General features: G+C 45.0%; 1 protein-coding gene across 4 annotated transcripts in view; it reads right to left on the bottom strand.

Annotated features, from left to right (window-relative positions):
* Nucleotides 1-20,869, bottom strand: part of ELF5 (E74 like ETS transcription factor 5) — a 54,600-nt gene that overhangs the window by 16,545 nt on the left and 17,186 nt on the right. For all 4 annotated transcript variants that reach the window (XM_060176617.1, XM_007521813.3, XM_060176616.1 and 1 more), the window contains exons 2-3: nucleotides 15,465-15,589; nucleotides 290-523 (exon numbers count right to left, since the gene is read on the bottom strand). In XM_060176617.1, coding sequence (XP_060032600.1) covers nucleotides 290-523; nucleotides 15,465-15,589 — 359 coding nt within the window. The remainder of the gene's footprint in view (nucleotides 1-289; nucleotides 524-15,464; nucleotides 15,590-20,869) is intronic.

Below are 20,869 nucleotides of genomic sequence, written 5' to 3'. Positions count from 1 at the left end.
AACAGTGGTCCAGGAGGTGGTGCACTGGATGGGGCATTGGAATCTCAAGTGTGAGGTCCTGAGTTCAGTCCCCCTCAGCACATATACCAGAGTGATGTCTGGTTCTCTCTCTCTATCTCCTATCATTTCTCATGAATAAATGAATAAAATCTTTAAAAAAGGGAGAAAAACAGAATGAAAGAAACAATGTGCTCTTCATTTTCTTTTTGCTACAACTGCTGACTCTAACATACTAGAGTTTCCAGTTTCTGAGAGCTTTCGGTTCATACAGGGGCCCTCTGACACTGACCTTGGGAGCGGATGTTTTGGAGGATGAAGTACAGGTACTCCCCGCAGATGCCGGCAGCCTCGATAAATTCTTCCTGTGTCATGCTACACAGCTGCAGGCCGTTGACGTTGAAGTGGCAGAAGGAGATGCAGTTGGCGTCCAGTTTGTACTGGTCGCAGCAGAACTGCAGCCATTCCCAGACGTGGCGCTTAGTCCAGTACTCAGGGTGCACAGATGTCCAGTAGGGGTCGCAGGCTACACCGGAGGAGGAGAGAGATAGATGTGAGCCCAGATCACCTTCTGCTCCTGCAGTGAAAACCAGAGCGGGGGACTGCATTCTCAGGGTGGACTTTGCATGAGGAGATGAAATGTAGGGAGGCGGGGGGTGGGGGGTGGGGTGGGTGGGGGGGTGGGGGGGTGGGGGGGGTGGGGGGGTGGGGTGGTGGTGGCGGGGGTGGGGTGGTGGGGGTGGTGGGGATGGGGGGGTGTGAGGGGGAGGGTGAAAACCCAGTCATGGCCTGGGAGTGCCAGGTCTACTTAGGGTATTAGTGCGGAAGGAAAGAAAAAGGCCTTATGTCATTTGGTTTCAGACAACGTGGTATCAGGGGCAAAAACTTTTGGAGCCTGACTGGCCTGGGTTCAAATCCTGCATTTGCCACTTTCCACTTGAGTAAGGTTTGGAGACATTCAGGACTCATTTTCTTTAAAACAATTTTTTTTTTAAATTTCGGTTTATTTATTGGATAGAGACAGAGACAAATCAAATGGGAAGAGGCAGATATACAAAGGGAGAGAGAGATCTGCTGCACTTTTTCACTGCTTGTGAGCCTTCTCCCCTGAAGGTGGGGAGTTTGAACCCAGGTCTTTGTGTATGGTAACATGTGTATTCTGCCAGGTGGGCTACTACCCAGACCCTCAGGTCTCATTTTCTTCATCTGTCAAATGGAGGATTAGACATTTAATTCGCAGGACTGTTGTTGACCTTGAAGTTAAAGTTTATAGGTATACAAAAATAATGTTCTGATGCTTATGTACTTTTCCCATATTTGGGAGCTACTCACTGACCTGATCCAGCTTTCTAGTCCTATTTCCAACTCTGACACCATCTCCCCAGACAATACCTTTGGCCCACCTGCATGTTACCTGTCATGCTCAGACAAAAAATAGTAAAGTCATGGGCCCCTTGAAATATACCTAAAATAGACCTACTAGCTTTTTCCAAAATGGAGACTCCCAAAACCTATCTGCTATATTCTTGCTTTTAGGTTCCTAACTATTAAACAATTTGTTCTGCTTTACATCTTAATGCTTTCTCAGCCACCAAGTTGCAGATGCTACCATGATGCCAACCTGACTTCATCGGATAGAGGACCTCACCAATGTACTCTGGGCCCCCCACCTCTCTAGAGCCCTGCTCCACTAGGGAAAGATAGAGACAGGCTGGGAGTATGGATCGACCTGCCAAGGCCCATGTTCAGCGGAGAATCAACTACAGAAGCCAGACTTTCCACCTTTTTTTAAAAAGATTTTTAAAAATTTAATTTATTTTCCCTTTTGTTGCCCTTATTGTCTTTTTATTGTTGCTGTAGTTGTTGTTATTGATGTTGTTGTTGTTGGACAGGACAGAGAGAAATGGAGAGAGGAGGGGAAGACAGAGAGGGGGAGAGAAAGAAAGACACCTGCAGACCTGCTTCACCGCCTGTGAAGCGACTTCCCCGGGACTGGAACCGGATCCTTCCGCTGGTCCTTGCGCTTCACGCCACGTGCGCTTAACCCGCTGCACTACTGCCCCACTCCCGACTTTCCACATTCTATACCTCATAATGGCCCTGGGTCCATGCTCCCAGAGGGATAAAGAATAGGAAAGCTGGATGTGAGGGTGATCTGGCTATGACTTCTGTCACCCCATTGATCACCAGGGTTGATTTGGCTGATCTGGCTGGCTAGGCGGATGTCCCCTTCCTCCCTCACCGCTCCATGTTTGTCCCTCCATGTGCGTTGAAGCTGCGAGCTCGGTCAAAGAGGACGGCCTTCCCGGAATAGAAACAGACCGGTCTTCCGTTGAGGGTATAGGAGTAGCTGTGCTCCCCTGCTAGAACCTCTGAACAAGCTCTCAAGAATAGGAAAGCTTTCAAAGGAGGGGATGGGATACAGAACTCTGGTGGTGGAAATTGTGTGGAATTTTACCCCTTTTATCCTATGGTCTTGATATTTTTTATTTTATAAATAAATTAGTAACAATAAAAATAATTTCACCCTTAATATTGAATGCCTTCTGTGCCATGTGAAGCCCATTTAACTCCCTCTGCTTTGATGGAAAGTGGTTACTGGTTTATGTACTGCCTCTGGCTACCTTATACCAGGAGACTAGGAAGAGGCTATGCCTGGCCCCAAGCCAAGAGATAGAAACAATGGCAGACACAGAGCATGGAAGAGGCGAGCTACCACATACCTACTCAGGTCCTTTGGTAGAAAGAATTCTTGTAATGGCCACAGTGCTCATTCATTCATTCATTCATTCATTCATTCAGTAAATGAGCTTCAGTTTCTTCATTTGCGAATTGGAATTAATGAGGGCACCTATATAAGAGGACTGTTTGATGAACTACACTGAAATGTTGTGGGTAAAAATCCTAAGAACAGAGTCCAGAAGATTATAATGCGATTGTCAACATTATTGTAGAACACCTACTATGTGCAAAGCAGTAAACCATGTGCTTAGGAGTTTCAGTGAAGAGGGTGGTTTGGCCCTGTCTCCCAGCATGTTGCAAATGAGGAACCCAAGGTCACAGATGTGATTAGACTAGAAGTTGATCCCACGTCTGAATTTCAAGTTGCTTTTCTTATTTTATTCTATTGGTTCTCAGCAAGCTAGGACAGTTGAAAGATGAAGTTGGAGAGGGAGGCAGGTTGGGCAGAAATCTTGGAGAGAATGAGCAGAGTGAGAGTTGAGGCAGAGAGCAGAACGGGCAAAGCTTGGGTTGAGTGGACAACACACTTCTTGTGTGCAAGCCAAACTCCAAACTGCTCCTGCCCTAATCTACGCCATTTCTGACCCTAGCAGTCCTAATCTGTAGCATGATCTAACTATTTCTAAGGGGGAAGTTAGGCTCTCTTTAGCTCAGAGTCCTTTTAGAGATCTCTTTTCACATGAGAGTGGACTGAGGAATCTGTTAATAAATAGATTTGGTTTAAATGACCTTAAACTGTAATCAGAAGGCCAGGGAGATAGCTCAGCTTTAAAACACAGATCTGCATGCCTGAGCTCCCCAATGCCTCAGGCTTAGTCCCTAGCACCACTGTATGTCAGAGCTGAGCAGTGCTCTTGTCTTTCTCTTCCAAAAAAAAAAAATATCCTAAAAACAAAGAATTCGGGGATTCGGGCTGTAGTGCAGCGGGTTATGCGCACGTGGCTCAAAGTGCAAGGACCAGTGGAAGGATTCTGATTCAAGCCCCTGGCTCACCACCTGCAGGGGAGTCGCTTCACAAGCGGTGAAGCAGGTCTGCAGGTGTCTCTCTTTCTCTCCCCCTCTCTGTCTTCCCCTCCTCTCTCCATTTCTCTGTGTCCTATCCAACAACAATGATATCAATAACAATAACCACAACAATAAAACAACAAGGACAACAAAAGGGAATAAATAAACAAAAAACACAACACAACAAAACAAAACAAAACAAACAAAAACCAAATAATTTGGTGGCCTGGGAAATGGCACAATGGCTAATGTGGTAGATCTCAAGCATGAGCTCCCAAGTTTGGTCCCTAGTATCATATACAACATAGTGATACTATGATTCTTTCTCTCCCACTCTCTCATTAACAAATAAAAAATATCTTAAAAAAATTAAAGGAATTAACCCCTTTAACTTCTGGTAAGAATTCCACACATATGGGCCAGAGAGTGGCTACTCCACCAGGTTGAATGAAGCAGAGGCTGTGGTCTCAGCTTGAGGGATCAGGAGACTGAGAGAACTGTTGAGGTTGCATGCCTGTTCTCTTGCTCACTGCTCTCCAGCTGGGGATGGTCAAAGGGACCCTTAGGGCCACCTCATGGTGGCAAGGAGAACCTCCTGGAAAAATATAGTGGCCAGCTCTGAGTCTACCTTATGCTTCATCTACTGATTCTGGCTTGAGTGAGCCTAGGGACCTTTTCAGTTTCCTGGTATTCTGACAAGAGATGTTTATGAGCCTTGACATTCTTCCACCCTTAGTCCTGCCCAGAGCCCCTGAGGAGATGGCTATCATGAGCTGTTTATTTCTTTTTCATGGAAAGGTTCCTTCAGGCCTCTATCACCCCCTCCCCCACCCCATCCTTGCATTCCCACCCTCTCTGTTATTTTCTTTGGCACTTGAAGAGGAGCATGTTGTTTCTGGAAGCCAAGAGGGCCTTAAGGATTCGGAGAAGTGCCCAGTGGGGGTGTGCCTGACACTAGAAGGTGTTGTTGGCTGAGTCTTCCTTCCCCTCAGTGCTCTCCTTTGAAGCTCATTCACAGAGCAGGCTTTGTGTGCAGCCCAGGAGGGGTGTCAGAGCCAGGGCCAAGCATGGCAGCAGGTTTCACCAGGGAAGTCCTCACAGCCCTAAGGTCCAAGAAAAGGGTTATTCTCAGTGACTTGGAGGGTAGAGACAGTCCACCCCAAGGGGTGATCCCTTTCCCCCCTTCCCTGAGAAATGACATTCTATTTAGTCACTGACCAGTTTCTTCTAATGTCACCAAGCCTATGCCAATTCATTTTTCTAAAATAACATGAGAAACATACCTATGCAAAACACTCATGCTTACACACACACACACACACACACACACCTACTATATACTGTACAAACAACCCCAGACACACAAATACACAGCTTGCAGGTACAGAAGGAAACTAGATCTAAGTCCTGAAAATAATAACATGTCCACTGGAAATAGCACCAGGTTAAGAATACATAGCTTCTGAAAATGTATTACCAGCACAATAAAAAATATATATACATTTCCACCTGGAGCTTTTACATCTGAAAATGATCACTTCAGGGGCCAGGAGGTGGCACACTGGGTTAGGCACACATAGTATGAAGCATAAGGACTCTCTTAAGATTCTGGCTTGAGTCCCCAGCCCCCCACCTGCAGGGGGGGAGGTCTCGTCACAAGTGGTGAAGCAGGCCGGCAGGTGTCTATCTTTCTTTCTCCCTCTCTATCTTCTTCTCTACTTTCAATTTCTCTCTGTCATATCCAAAAAAAGAAAGAAAGAAAAATAGATGGCCCAGGATCAGTGGATTCATGGTGCAGGCACCAAGTCCCAACGATAACCCTAGAGGCAATAATAGTAATAAGTCATCACTTTAAATACCTGAGGTTTCTGGGGACCATTGTGGTAGAAACCAGAATTCCATTTTCCTTCTGAGAGTCTAGTGGAAAAGATTAAGTGTTTGGAATGAGATTCCTTTGGGCAAGACTGGCAGGAACCAGGGGGAACCTCGGCCCTTGTTAAAAGGCACGGCTGCCATCTTTCTGGAGATAAATGCATTTGAGTTAAACTCCAGCAGGAACAATTTCCCTTTTTCCAGAAGTCCATGGAGGTATTATTTAGTAGTAGTTTGTTTCTATGGTCCTATTTTATTCCCAGGCACAGAAATGAGGCAGACAGAGGGGAGGAAGGCCTGTTCTACTCAGTCCTCCTCTCCCCCTTTCTTACTTTCTCAGGACTGACTCCTACCTCAGTGTCTCTCCTCAGTTGTTTCCCTTTGTCAGCCTGCTCCTGACTCACTCCTGCTCATCCTCAGTTTCCCTCCAGAGAAGTCATGTCCACCTTTGCCTGTCTCTCTCCACACCCTGATTACCCTGGTGGCAAATAAATAAATAAAAATTTAGAGGAAGATTTGTAATGAAAGCTCATATAAACTTTTTTCCTTTTAATCAGAAGAATGGAGAGACTGATGATGACAACTTTGCAACTTCAGTCAATGACATGAAGAAGATGGAAGTGATGGACTCAGGAGAAAAGAAAAGGAAAATGTAACCCACTCCCAGAATGTGATGCCTTCCTTATTTAAAGGTTAACTAATTAGTTAATCTATCAACTTTGTCTGATGGATCTTTTTGTGCCTGGGCTATTTCACTACTTCTGATGGACTTAAAAACCAAAACAAAACATCAAACAATGAGGGAGAAAGAAAGGAAGAGAGAGAAAAGGAAAGACACAACACTGTTCTACCTTTCACAAAACTTCCCTCTGGCACAGGTGCTTCTATTTGGTGCCAGGGTCCTTACTTTAAGTGTACCCTTTGCCAGGCGAACTATCTCCCAACCTCTTTACTTGTCTATTTTATGCATATTTACTTTTCGCTGCAGTGAATGTGGTGCCAGGGATTGAACCGAGGGTGTGAGCATGCAAGTCCATTGTTCTACCCTCTGAACTGTCTCCCTGACCATCAGAATACGCTGTCTTCACTAGGCTCCGATGACATCTGCTGTGCAACTCAGGCATCAAAGTTCGGCATCCTTGAGGAAACACTCACGAAAGACATGTCTCTGGTATCTGATTACTGTAAAAAATGGTGACTAATCCCTAGCATTGCTAAAACGGTATCATCTGTTTTCCATCTACACCATGCCTCGGCCTCACGTGAGCTTAATGTGCAGCTTGGCGATACGAGAATCCGGCATGAAGCCCAGCCAGTCTATCTTGGCGTTACTCTCGATCGCACTCTGTCATTTCACGAACATCTCATAAAAACTGCAGCAAAGGTGGGCGCGAGGAATCACATCATTGCAAGATTGGCCAGCTCCTCATGGGGCGCGAGCGCTTCCACACTACGATCATCATCTCTGGCATTATGCTATTCCACTGCAGAATACTGTGCCCCAGTATGGTTCCGTAGCCCCCATGTCCACTTGGTCGATTCCAAATTATATTCCTCCATGAGGATAATTTCTGGAACCATCCGTTCCACCCCGGTTCCATGGCTGCCAGTTCTTAGCAACATCACCCCGCCAGATATTCGTCGGGATGCGGCATCATCTAAGTTCATTTCCCACGTCTACGCTCGACCGGTCCTGCCAATATACGTGGATATCTTCGCCCACCCTGTTCAACGCTTGACGTCTCGTCACCCAATCTGGTCCCCTACGCCTACACTGAACTTCTCTGTTCCAGACTCTTGGAAACAGAGTTGGCAGTCAGCTGAGGTAAAGAACAAACACCTCATCACAGACCCCGGCTTTGACCTAGCACGTTATGATTGGGCCCTCCTCAATCGCTATGGAACAGGCCATGGCCGGTGCGCCACTATGTTCCATCGCTGGGGAGCCAGAGACGACCCGAACTGCCCCTGCGGCCCCAGACAGACTATGACCCACATAGTCAATGACTGCCACCTCTCCAGATTCAAAGGAGGTCTCGAAACTTTACATCAGGCTCAACCTGATGCTGTTGACTGGCTACGGAAGAAGGGCAAACACTAGAAGAAGAAGAACTAGGCTGCACTATATGGAAATGCTGAGTGCTTTGCTCACTGTGCCTTCCATTCATAAAGCAGAGTGAATGCTCTGAAGAACATAGGCTGTGGGTTTCTGCTGTCTGTATCTGCCCTCTAGGGATGGGTGACATGTGGTGTCTGGGAGACTTCATCCCAATGTCCACAGGCTGCTATTAAGCAGCAGGCTTTGTCTGTGTCTTTGAAGTCAGAACTAGGTCAGGACACTTGTTTCAGGGCCAGGTGTGTTGGGAAGAACTGATGAGCTCAAGGGAGTTTCAGCAGTTCTGGGAGTGTTTTCCTCAGGGGTGTGACAGTGTATTTTAATTCAGAAGGAGGGCTCATGCTGTTAGAGTTTGGAATACACAAATGCCCACAGGTTTGCAGGGAGTGTTCATGCTTGAAGTGACTCTGGTGGGAACAGTGGGACTCAGAAAGTTCAGGCCAACTGGACAGTTGCTGCCCACCTCCATGCTGTGTGGGAAGGTGGACCCCGGAATGCTGGATTCCTAGTATTATGTGACATTTTATGATTTTGAATTTCTGGGAATAAATTTATTTAAAGAAAGCAACAACAGCATGGGGCTGGGTGGTGGTGTGCCTGATAGAGCACACATGTTACAGTGCACAAGGACCCAGGTTCAAACCTTTGGTCTCCACCTGCAAGGGGAACGCTTCAAGGGCAGTGAAGCCATGCTGCAGGTGTTTCTCTTTCTTTCTGCCTCCCTATCTCCTCATTCCTCTCAATTTCTCTGTTTCTATCCAAAAGAAATGCCATAAAATATATTAAACCTCTCTCTCTCTCATAGCATTTCCACAGACTGGGTCACTCCTGGCAGTCACTTTATGATGGGGATTTTCACTTGCTTTGTGGACAGCGGTCTCCTCTGCGGTTATGGTTTAGAATGGGCATCTTCTCTTTCTTGCCCTCTTCCAGCTCCTTTTCATCCTCCTCCTTTTCAAATTAGCTTAGTTCTAGAAGTTTCTTTAAACCATTGCTGTAAAACTTGAAACCAAGGTTCCTGTTGTCTATTTCTTCTCTGCTTCACACTGGAAAAGGCAAGTGGTCTCATACTTAATCGTCCTAACTCCTTGGAATTCATTTGCAAAATGGAACTAACTGGAGTGGCCTCATTGTGCTATTAAGAAGATTAAGTGAATTGATACACAGAAAACTCTTATAATGGGAACAGGTATGTGCTCAGTGGCCTTTTAATAGCATCTATATATCTTGTTAATGTGGGTACAACTCACACTATTACCTTATTTGCATTCCCTCAAACAATTCCAGTATGCTCTTTATGTAAGCCAAATAGGCTTGTTTATTCCAGAGTTCTGGGAAAAATGAAGACATTTTAAGCATGTCAATTTGTCCTTGTATAGCTAGTTGGCCAATGCTTTTTTAAAAAGTAGGGACACAGGTGTGTCACACACTGTGTGACTTGATAACAGTGTTTGATGATAAGGGCACATTGAAGACCCATGGTGCCAACATTGGGGTGAAAGCATGAGTTAGGCTGAAAGAGCATTTTAGATGTCACATGCTAGATCAAAGGTGGTGTAGCTTCAGTAGAAATGAGAGTGAACCCATTCCCCACCATTTTTTTTTTTTTGTTATAAACACCTATGTAGTCTCAATATTTTAAAATACTATTTGGTGGTATTGAGACATGTGTGATTTCACTGTTTCTAGGCTGATTTTTTTTTTTTTTTTTTTTGTCTCCAGGGTTATCACTGGGGCTCTGTGCCTGCACTATGAATCCACTACTCCTGGTGGCCATCTTTTTTTTTTTTTTCCATTCTTGTCATTGTTGTTGGATAGGACAGAGAGAAATTGAGAGAGGAGCAAGAGACAGAGAGGGGAATCAAAGATAGACACCTGCAGACCTGCTTCAGTGCTTGTGCAACAACTCCCCTGCAGGTGGGGAAGCTGGAGCTCAAACTAGGATTCTTGCACTTCGAGCTATGTGCACTTAACTCAGTGTGCTACAGAGGGAGGGAGGGAGGGAGAGAGGAAAAGAGAAAGACTATATTAACAGAGCTTTCTCTAGCGCTGTGGCACTCCCATATGGTACAAGGACTCAGACCTGGACCTGGAGTATGGCAATGCATTCACTCTATACAGGCAATTATCTCTCTAGTCCTGTCTTCTCAGTCTTATGCAAAGTGCTTTTGATGAAAATAAAAATATTTCTAGGTAAGTCTTCTTGTCATCTTTTTCAAATGGACTGTTGCTCTTATGCCCTTCCTGTAGAAATTCTGGAGCTAGCACTTGTCATTTCCCTGGAGTCTTACTTGAAGCAACAAATAGGGTGAGGTGGAGAGTAAGCTTTGACTTTAAAATCTTCCAACACAGCATTGCTTGAGCTGAGAGCTTTTGAGAGGTGTCCCTAGATCCTCTGTAGAAGAACCCCATTTTTCTCCTCTTTGTGAAGGCAGATGAGTCTTCCATCAATGGAACAAGAATCTTGCATTTTAAGATTCTGTCAACTTCCAGCTTTTAAAAGGAGTAGCAGAACTGTGTAGGGAAACTGAACTTGGGCCAATAAAGATGGGCCTTCCTGATTTCCAGTCTTAGCTCTTCAACTTCTTAGCTGTGCAACTCTAACAATGGTTCCTAACCTCTCTTTATGAATCTCAGCTTCATAAAGTAGAGGACTAATCTTTTTGATCTCTTAGAAGCCTGCTGTGAAATGGTAAAGAACTGGGCCATGGTAAGTTCCTTGGGCTTTTGCTATAAGCTCTTGCTTTAAGTCACCCGTGATTAGTGATTATTTTAGGACTATCTTTATTTTCAGGGAAGCAAGGCCTTCCCCACTGGGGCCTCAGTCTAACTTAGGGAACAAGCAGAACAAAGTGAGCCCAGGGCTTGGCTGCGGAGGCAGACAGTCTGGGTCACAGGAGGCCGAGTTCCACAGCCTGGACCATAATTAGCAATGGTTTATTAGCATAGGGAGTTGGGAAAGTGTTTTGCCTGGGGCAGCACTGAAGAGAGCTGGTGAGTGGATTGGGCAGCACCGGGCACCCTCAGCTGTGGTTTGTCACTGAAAGGCAGGACTTTATGAGGGGAAACCTGAAATGATTAATTATTTCCAGCTTGCCTCCCAGGGCTTCTCCATCCCCATCCCATAGCTCTTCTTGATTTTCTGTAAAAACTTGAGGAATGATATAGACTAGGTTGGGAGAAGGGAAACAAAAAAGTCCAGGAGTAGTGCAAGAAGAAGCTGGGTGGAAAAAAGTTGAGGACTGGCTGAGCACCTTGTAGAAGGAGGGAGGGGCTGAGCAAACCTAACTGCCCAGGAGGCTCAGCTGTGTTAGGTGTAGCTGCTCCGTGGGTCACTTCAGACTTCCTGAACTTATTTATTCATCTGCTTTGCATTTAGACATTCATAGATTCTATCTTCTCCTTCTTCCAGAGCACTGCTCAGCTCTGGTTTATGGTGATGCAGGGGATTGAACCTGGGACTTTGGAGCCTCAGGCATGAGAGTCATTTTGCATAACCATTATGCTGTCTTTGACTCTTACGTCTCTGCTCCAACCTCTGTACTCAGCACATGAATCTTGTTTGGAAAGGACCATGAGACCCAAATGCTTGTCTCCCTTATCTTCTGGAAGTTAATACTCAAGCCTAGTAGAGTCTGCACCCATAGAAAACAGCAGTGGGGAATGGGGGGCAGGCAGGTAGCGCAGCAGGTTAAATGGTACATAGCGCGAAGCGCGAGAACCGGCGTAAGGATCCCAGTTCAAGACCCGGCTGGCTCCCCACCTGCAGGGGGTCACCTCTCAAGTGGTGAAAGGTTTTCAGGTGTTTATTTTCTCTCCCGTCCTCTCTCGATTTCTCTTGGTACTATCTAACAACAATGACAGTAAGGTGTCTATATTTCTCTCCCCCTCTCTGTCTTCCCTTCCTTTCTCCATTTCTTTCTGTCCTATCCAACAATGACATCAATAACAACAACAATAATAACCACAATGATAAAACAACAAGGGCAACAAAAGGGAAAAAAATAGCCTCTAGGAGCAGTGGATTCATGGTACAGGCATGGAGCATCAGCAAAAAAAAGTTCTGGAAAGTATATTTAAGACCAGGGTCCACCATGACTTCTCAGATACTTGGTTCCTGGAATATGAAGGCAGAAACTATCTTTGAAAACTATCAAATATGCGCAGTACCCCCACTGACTGATGCTTCTAGTTCTTATAATCCTTTGCTTGAAAAGATCCAAAAGGGAGCAGGGGTAGATAGCATAATGATTATGCAAAGAGACTCTCATGCCTGAGGCTCTGAAGTCTCAGGTTCACCAACCCCCCACCCCCCAAAAAAAAGCCAGAGCTGTGCAGTGCTCTGGTACTTCTCTCTGTGTCTTTCTCTCTGTGTATCTCTCTCGAAAACAAAACAAAACAAAACAAAACAATCCAAAAGGAAGACCAGGAGAAGGTTATGAACTTCTAGAGGATTTGCAGTCTGTGACTGTTCACTTCCTAGCCTTCAGTCCTGCTTTAAAAAGCAGACAGGCCCTTTGTGGTCAGCAGAAGGATGGTGAGGAGTCAGCTGCCTCTGATAAAGCCATTTCAAAAATCATTCTAAGGAAGTTGGGAATACCTCCCTGTCTTCTCTTAGAAATAATTTATCCAATGGTTCATTTCTTTCTTCTTTCCCTCCCTTTTGATTTCAGAGTATCTAAGCTGTCAAACATTCTGAACTGGAAGCATTGAGGTAGGAACTCATGTGGCTTTCCTACAACACGAGCAATAAAGAGATGGTGGAAATGTCTCTCACCTATGGGAGTCATGAGGGGTTACTGGCTATGACTAGCATCTGCCAAGTGCTTTGCTAAACCATCTGGTTTGGTGTCTTAGTCAGACCTCCCAAATCTAGGAAGCAGATACTGTGTCAGTGGGGAAAAGGTTATCTCAGGCATGTTAGGAAAATGATCAAAGGCAAGGGACTCGTTAGTGATAGCTACTGTTTCTAAACTCAGACTGAAACAAGAAGTTGCCACTGGGAGAACCCTGAATTCAAGATGGGATTTTCTATCAGGCAGATGAGAGAAACCTCAGTCTAACAGGCAAGGAACAGTGTTCAGAGGCAAATCTAGCCACCCCTTGATGCACCTCCCTCTCAGAGATGTGTTTGACTGAGAGGTGTTTTTGACTCAGAGGTGGATATATTATCTCTTGGAGGGAGAAGAGGAGAGCAAACACCACTGGGCATTCTTCCTATAGGTGAGGCTCTGAGGAGACCCAGTCTCTGAGGCTCCCTGTGTACGGGCAACAAACTCTTCACACTCAACTTTAATGTGTTGGTGGTCAGAGCCACAGCTGGGCTCCTCAGGAGGAAATTTTATTTTAATTGAGCTTATCCCTTGGTGTTAATTTCTATTCTCTCATTAGGTAGCATCTATTATGTTGCTTGGTATAGGAGTCAGGGAAGGCTCTGGAAGAAGACCTAACAGTGCTTAGGTTCAGCCCCTCAGAGATCTCTGAGAGAAGAAAGCTGTCTCGCTAGCTAAGATTATGGGTTTAAGTCACCTTGACAACACTGCTGGTCAGCACCTCATTTTTTTTTTTTTATTGTGGTAAAATGTATGTAATGTAAGATTGGACACTTTCATTCTTTCTAAAGTATACAACTCAGAGACATGCCGTAATTCACAGTGCTGTGCAGCCATCACCACCATCAGCCACCATGATTTTTTTTTTAGCCTCTCAGACTAAATAGGATGTTTCATTGCTCACCACCAAAGTGGCCTGTCACGTGTCTGGGTGACAGACATCTCACATCTAAGAACTCATTTCATCCATGATAACTGCAATATGGAGATATGATGACTGTCTGTTTTTACAGATGAGGGAGTTGAAGCACAAGACATTCCTAAGATGCAGTTACTACCTATTAAAGTCATACTGCAGCCTGGCTCTGAAGTCTGATTTTTTCCTCCCTTCTATAGGACCTGTTTCTCCCATGCTGGGACATTGCTCGGGGGCAGGAAGAGGGACCTCCCTGCAAGGCAGGTGAGGGTGGAGGGAAGGGCCAAGATTCGGGCGCCACCATCTTGGGACACACCGGCAGAGCAAAGTGGCAGGAAAGCCTTTATTTTCTGCTTTCAAATTCAACCTCAACCAGATTTCAAGATCTAGTCTACTTCTCATCCCCTTTCTGGGAAAGATGTCTTGCTGGTTAAGCCTGAGGTGAACTGTGATGTGTATCTGGATGCCTTGGGCCCTTTCAGAGGAAAGTCCAAGATGCCAGGTGTGCCTGTGCATGGGGGCTGGGCTGGGCTGGGCTGGGCTGGGTGGCCACGGGAGGTAAGTGCTTCTGGCCTCTGCGCCTACATAGAGCCTGGCCTTGGGCGTACAGGCAGGTGGGGGTGGATAGGAGTTGTATGTGGGGTCCCTGCTGAGGTGTGCATTTTGCAGGATCCTAATGGGCTTGGATGCTTCTGACCCTGAGTGTGGACCCTGCTGCTGCAGGGGCCCAGGTGCACAGGGTTAAAGCTTCCCAGGACTGAAGGCTAGATTAGCACTTGCATCACCACCCTCGGGCTATACACCTGCCTTGCTAGCAGTCAGCCAGGTTCACTGTGATGTGCAGTCACCCAAGCACCTGGGGACAAAGTCCCTCAGAGGGCTTCTGGGGGAAAGCTCAACTGACTTCCCTCTGGCATAGGAATGACACAGGGCCCCAGGCTGTCCTCTGAGTTGGAGAGAATTCAGTCAAGAGCCAAGGAAGGGTGAGATGGGCAGCACTTTTTGCCTGATTATAATTTTACACGCTCCCTAGATCTTTGCCACACACTCATCACCCTATTTTCCGGCTAAAGAAATTGCTGCACAAAGAGTAGCAGTGATATTGATAGCATTCATATTATGGTGACATATAATAGTACTGCTGTCAACTACAGCAGCACATTATTTCTTAGATGATGACAAAAGGTAGTTAAGAGTACAGGTGCTCAACTCAACTTGCATGAAACTTCTTGTTTAACAAGGCAATGTTTCACACATGCGCTGTTTCATCACTCACAGGCATTATTTTATATTTTTCAGATAGAGAGACAGAGAGCAGGGCTTGCTCTGGTGCCATAGTACTTCCATCTGGTATCAGGACTCGAAGTTAGGTCATGTGCCCTATAAAGCAGGTGCCCTGCCTAGTGAACTATTTCTCTGAACCATGAATGACACTTAACCTGTCATGTGACCTTGGGTAAGTCAATTCATCCCCGTGCCTCAGTTTCTCCATCTGTCAAGTAGGGGTGTTTGTTGTTCATATCTGCTAGGGTTTCTATAAAGGTAAGATGGGGTGTCTGACACAGGATCTGGTGCATAGTGAATATTTAGCAAATGTTAGCTGGAATCACAATGATCAAACAGTCACTAGACTCTAGGCTAAGTAAGCACTTGCTTTTCAAACCACTGGTTAAATATAATAGCTCCAAGAGATTGGCACTATCATCTGTGTTTTGCCTATTAACAAAATGAGGCTCAGAGAGGTTAGTTGAGCTTCCAAGGTCACAGAGTAGGGAAGAAGTTGGAGGTGAAGATCCCACTATCTTCCTTTCTGCTGAAGCTGCCATTTGTGTTGCCACCCGGGCCTCTCTTGGCCCTCTGCCCTGGGCCCAAAGGACTGGCTATGTTACTAGGTCCCCAAAGTGGCTTTGTCACTTTCTAACACCAGCCTAGCCTCCTGACTCAACCCATCCCCGCTGGCCCTCCAGTGGACATATGTACTTACCTGTCTGATGCTCAAAGGTGGGGTAATACTCCTCATTGCTGAACAGATCCGTCCACGACATTAGGGGGTCGCAGAAGGATGCATTGGGCAGGAAGGAGCTGTGTGTCACCGAGTCCAACATCACCCTGAAAACAGAGGAGAGGCCGTGAGCTGACTTATGACTTATCATGCATGTGAGGCATGGCTTTATTGCTGGCCCTGGTTTTAAATATGTATGTATGTATATATGTACATATGTATCTGCCTATCGATCTGTCTGTCATCTATGAGTTTGTCTTTCTGTCTGTCTGTGCACATCTATCACCTGTGTTGTGACAAACGTCAGATCACTGCTGTACCATCAGTGGACTTCCATTGTTTTGTCTTTGTTGCTGTCTCATGTGGTGGCAGGGACTGAGCCCACATGGGGCTCCCCCAAAGCTGTGCCACAGGGCGCCCAGCAGACAACGCTCAGTGGTAGTGGTCGTAGCCAGTGCTTAACAAACAGGCCATCCAAGAGGCTGGAGTACTTTCCACCAGGACATGAGTGAATCCTCACATTTGTGAGGTTGGTATGTCTACCTCCATTTTACAGGTGAAAAAACTGGATCAGAGGGGTAGAAACAGCTGCCTAGATAACATGTCTTATAGTTGGCAATGGTGGATATGGGTGATGGAGACATTTATTATGCACATCAGGCTCTTTCTTTCTTAAAGACTTGTTTATTTTTTTATTTATTTATGTATTTTAAATTTATCTTTATTTATTTACTGGATAGAGACAAGCCAGAAACTGAGAGGGAAGGGGGAGATAGAGATAGGGAGAGAAACAGAGAGACAACCTGCAACCCTGCTTCACCACTCACAAAGCTTCCCCCCTACAGGTGGGGACCAGGGGCTTGAACCCAGGTCCTTGCACATTGTAACATGTGTGCTCAACCAGGTGCACCACCACCCAGCCCCAAGGCTTGTTTATTTTAATGAGATAGTAATGAGAGAGAGGCCAGAACACTCCTCAGCTCTGATTTATGATGGTGCTGGGGATTGAACCTGGGACCTCAGAGTCTCATGCATGAAAGTCTGTTGTATGATCATTATGCCATCTCCCTAAGCCGCAATCCAGACTCTTCTTTCCCTTTTCCTATTTGCTTGTTTCTGTCACTCAGACTTATAATGTCCAACAATATGAGTTGTAATGTGACCAGAACTGGTTTACAAATATCTATCTGTTGACTCCTCAGAATCAGGCAGGAATTATTGTACATGAACATATGCACAAACTTTTACCTGCAATTTTGAAACCCAAACATTCTGAAACTAAAGTACATGTGTGCTTTTGGAAATTTATTTCCCAGTCAAATATAATCCTGCACTGGTGTTCTAAATTGATGTTAATAGTTATTAGTATTATTTGTGGAGCCCAGACCTTGCACAAGTGTGACTTTTCTTCAGCCCTTATATAGCTCTTCTATGGTTGTGTATAAATATATGTTATATTTCTATTTATATCTAAACTGCATATAGACTCATATAGCTTCATAACTATAGTTGTAGTATTATTTATTCTACTTAATGAATACTCATAGAACACACTGAAGAACTATCAGCTGACATAAGGAGTCCTAGCAAACAGTACTGCGAGAGAGGAATGTTCTGTCTCCTACAGTGTGTACATTGTATGGCCTTCCTGAAGGCTGAGGAATTCTCAATTCTGTGGCACCATTAGCCTCAGAACTTTAGATAAAGGTGAGTACCTTTGAAAATCACTCTCTTGGGCTCTGTGCTAGGCACCTTAGTACTTTATGGTCATTACTCATGATCTGTTGGAGTAACCACTCTGAGGCTGGTTCTGGAAGTGGCTCTGCTCTATGGATGAGATTCTGACTAGCATGGCACAAACCACCCAGCTGGCAGGTGGTGGAGTCTGGGTGACAACTCTGTCTATTTTAAAAGTCCATGAGGACTGTTGAGAGGTGGCTCGGCTGGGAGCAACTCACCTACACAGATGAGGTTGTGGGTTTGAGCCCCAGCACCATGTAAGAATAGCAAGGAGAACTCCATGGATGGTGGAGTGTTGCCTTAATCTCTTTCTGTCTCTCTTGTTCTCACTGTCTCTGTTTGTTTCTCATTCTAAAAACCAAACCAACCAACCAAAACAAAAAAAGGTGTACTAGAGAACTGGCTCAGAAACATGCATAGACCTCTGGGTTTGACTTTGGCACTAACTACAGATACACAATTTAAATTAAAACAACTCTATGACACTGATCACCGTGCTCTTCTTTCTGCATACACTTGCCGAGTGGGAAGCATAAGGAAAAAGTGTCCAGTAAAGTCTGGAGAAGGGGTAGGAGGGAATGGACCTGGGGCCCAACCTCCCATCCACATTCTTGTCCATGCCAGTCTCATTTTCCAAGTTGCCTCTTAGCTGCTGCCCACACTCCCACAACTTAGAAAAAAAGAATCCATGTTCGGTGGATCAGAAAAATATGTTCACCCAAGCTCTCTTTTCTGTGTATCAAAATCTTGTTGAGATAGGGGAGTTTTGCTAGAATTTTGTAAAAAGGACACAGAAACTCAAGATGACACAGTGTCAGGGCAGAGAATAGATTACTGTCTTTGAGTATTAAATACACAACAGTTTAAGAGGATCAGGAGCTTATAAACCATCCCATCTCCTGTTTCCCAAGCTTTGGTTACTTGCCTACCACTGTTGTTGTTGCTGTTTTTATTGCCACCAGTGCTATCACTGGGGCTTGGTGCCTGCATGAAGACTCCATCATTCCTGGTGGCCACTTTTTTATTTTTCCTTTCTCTTTGACAGAGGGTAAACGAGAGAGATAGCTAGGCAGAGAGGGAGCAAGAAAGAGAGGCACCTGCAGTACTGCTTCACTTCTTATGAATCTCTTCCCCCTGCAGGTAGGGATTGGGGACTTGAACCCTGATCCTTGCACATGATAATGTGTGTGCTCTACCATGTGTGTAACCACCCCCAGTGATATTTTTAAAAAGGAAAGTTGTCTGTATTGTCACTATAAATGGAAGATCAGTATTCTTACATAATCATTTAAATAAAAGCCATTCACCCATGAACCTGATGAATCAGATTAGCAAACTACAATTGAGAGACTGGCCCAGTTCAGTTCGGAATCTATTTTTAAATGATCTGCAACTGAAAAAAATTTATATTTTTAAATGATTATGTTTCAATTCCTTATTATTCTTATTATTACTTGAAGATAGAGACAGATGAACAGAGAGAGAAAAAAGACAGCAGCACTTCATACTGAAGCTTCCTTCAGTATGGTGAGGGTTGAGTTTGAACCTGGGTCAAGCACACAGCAAAACAGCACACTACCCAAGTGAAATATTTTGCTGTCCTTCCACTCTTTTCTGTCTTTGCTTGCTCTTCTCTTAGTCCCTCTGTCTCTCTGTTTGTCTCTCTCTTTCTTTCCCAACATAGCACCCAATTTTGGCTATTGGAGATGGCAGGGATTGAACCCAGGATCTCTTATACTCAATTCTCATGTGCTACAACTGTGTTATCTTCCTTAAATAGTTCCATTTTAGATGCCTATGCAAGTGCTGACATAACATCCTTGAATTTTTAAGCTCATGAATCCTAAAATTTTGACTATCTGACCTCTGGAGAAAAGACCTGTCTACCACAACTAGATTCACCTCATGCACTGTGAATGATTTGAGAACCTTCACTGAGGCAGTGTCTGGGGAGATAGTTCAGCAGGAGTGTGCAGAACTTGCATGCCCGAGGTCCCAGGTTTGATCCTTGGCATGACATTTGCCAGAGCTGAGCAGTGCTTGTCTCCTGTCTTCATATTGTATAAACAAACAAGTTACTTCTGAGTTAGTTAATTCTTTTCCTTCACCCAATCATTCTACAGCTGAGAAAGTCAAGGCTCAGGAAATTTGTGGAACTGACTGAAGTCAATAAGTAGCAGCCTAATGTGGTAAAGTTCTTTGAGTCCCTATGTGGTAGAAGCTCTTGTCCCATCTGCTTCCCTTTCTATAAGCACTCATGCCCGCATCTGCCCAGACAGCCCGCAGGCATACTTTCATATCAAGCAGAACTTGGTTACTGAGCACGACAGAAATTGTGTGGGTCCAAAACCCAAGGGAGATTCTTAGTAGGTGTTTGCACATCTACTACCAACATCACTATCGAATGTGCAGGAAACTGTGCTCCTGGCAGACATAACCCCGCTCAACCTCCCATAGGAAGGCACCCTTTCTGTGCCCTCCTGGGAGAGTCAGCAGACCCCAGTAGGAAACCTGCATCCTGATACCCAGGGCGGTTAAATGGCCTGGCGAATTATCATGTTCTCAAATCTCTCTCTGGAGCCATATCAAGCAGAGGTCAAGGCTGCCTGGGTTTGGACTCTGATTTTCCCATGGATTGGTTGGTTTAATATGCTGAGTGAGAGGCCTGCTGAGGAGAGGTGGGTAGTAGAATAGGAGGGAGGGAAAAGTTCTCTTTGGATTTGATCTCAGAAAATCTCCTCTGGGTGAGAGTGAAAATGTCCCCTGTCCTCTGGGTCACAGGCTCTGACAGCAGAGAATGACACACCTCTGACATGCCTTTCACAGGAGGGTTTGAAGAAAGATTTCATTCAAATGGAAGGAGAGGGAAAAGCATATCCAGGCCTTCAGAGTTAGTGAAGAACCCTCCAGATACAAAAACTTAACAGTTGCAGGGAACTCATCCTGGCCTCTGCCTGACACACATCTGTATAAAAACCATTTGGAGGGTCCAGGCAATAGTACACCCAGTGAAACTCACACATTACCATGCACAAGGACCTGGGTTCAAGCCCCAGTCCTAACATGCAAGGGGAAGCTTCATGAGTAGTGAAGCAATGCTGCAAGTCTCCCTCTTTCTTTAATATTATTTATTTATTATTGAATAGATACAGAAAGAAATTGAGGGGATGGAGATGGAGACAGAGAGAGAAACCTGAAGCCCTACTCTCTATCTCTTAAGTTCCTCTTAGTTTATCTATGTGTCGTTGCAAATAAATAAATAAAACAAAACATTAGGAAAAAATCATTTGGAAATTTGAATTTGATGGCGTAAACATTCGACACATTTATTTTTTAAAGCCATAGGATATGCCTCTCCTTTAGGGATTTCTTTTTTTCTCTTCACACTAGCCCACCTGTACTAGCCTTGCTCTGTACTCCCTCTGGGGCTGTCCCTTTGGTAATTCCTCCTGTGACAAATTACATATATTCAGTTTTCTTAAGGAGCCTGTTCAGGAGCACAGCATGCCATTTTCTTCTGTAATTATTTCTTGAGTTTTGGAAGAAATGGCTTTTTATAAAAGCAGCAGGTTCCACACCGCCCCTACCCCCTGCCTATTATTGAAGGAGGGCATATTACCAACTCTGTGCTTTCCACAAAAGACCTT

This window comes from Erinaceus europaeus, chromosome 17 (genome assembly GCF_950295315.1).
Source record: "Erinaceus europaeus chromosome 17, mEriEur2.1, whole genome shotgun sequence".
Taxonomy (NCBI): domain Eukaryota; kingdom Metazoa; phylum Chordata; class Mammalia; order Eulipotyphla; family Erinaceidae; genus Erinaceus; species Erinaceus europaeus.
This window is presented reverse-complemented; position numbering and strand designations above follow the sequence as displayed.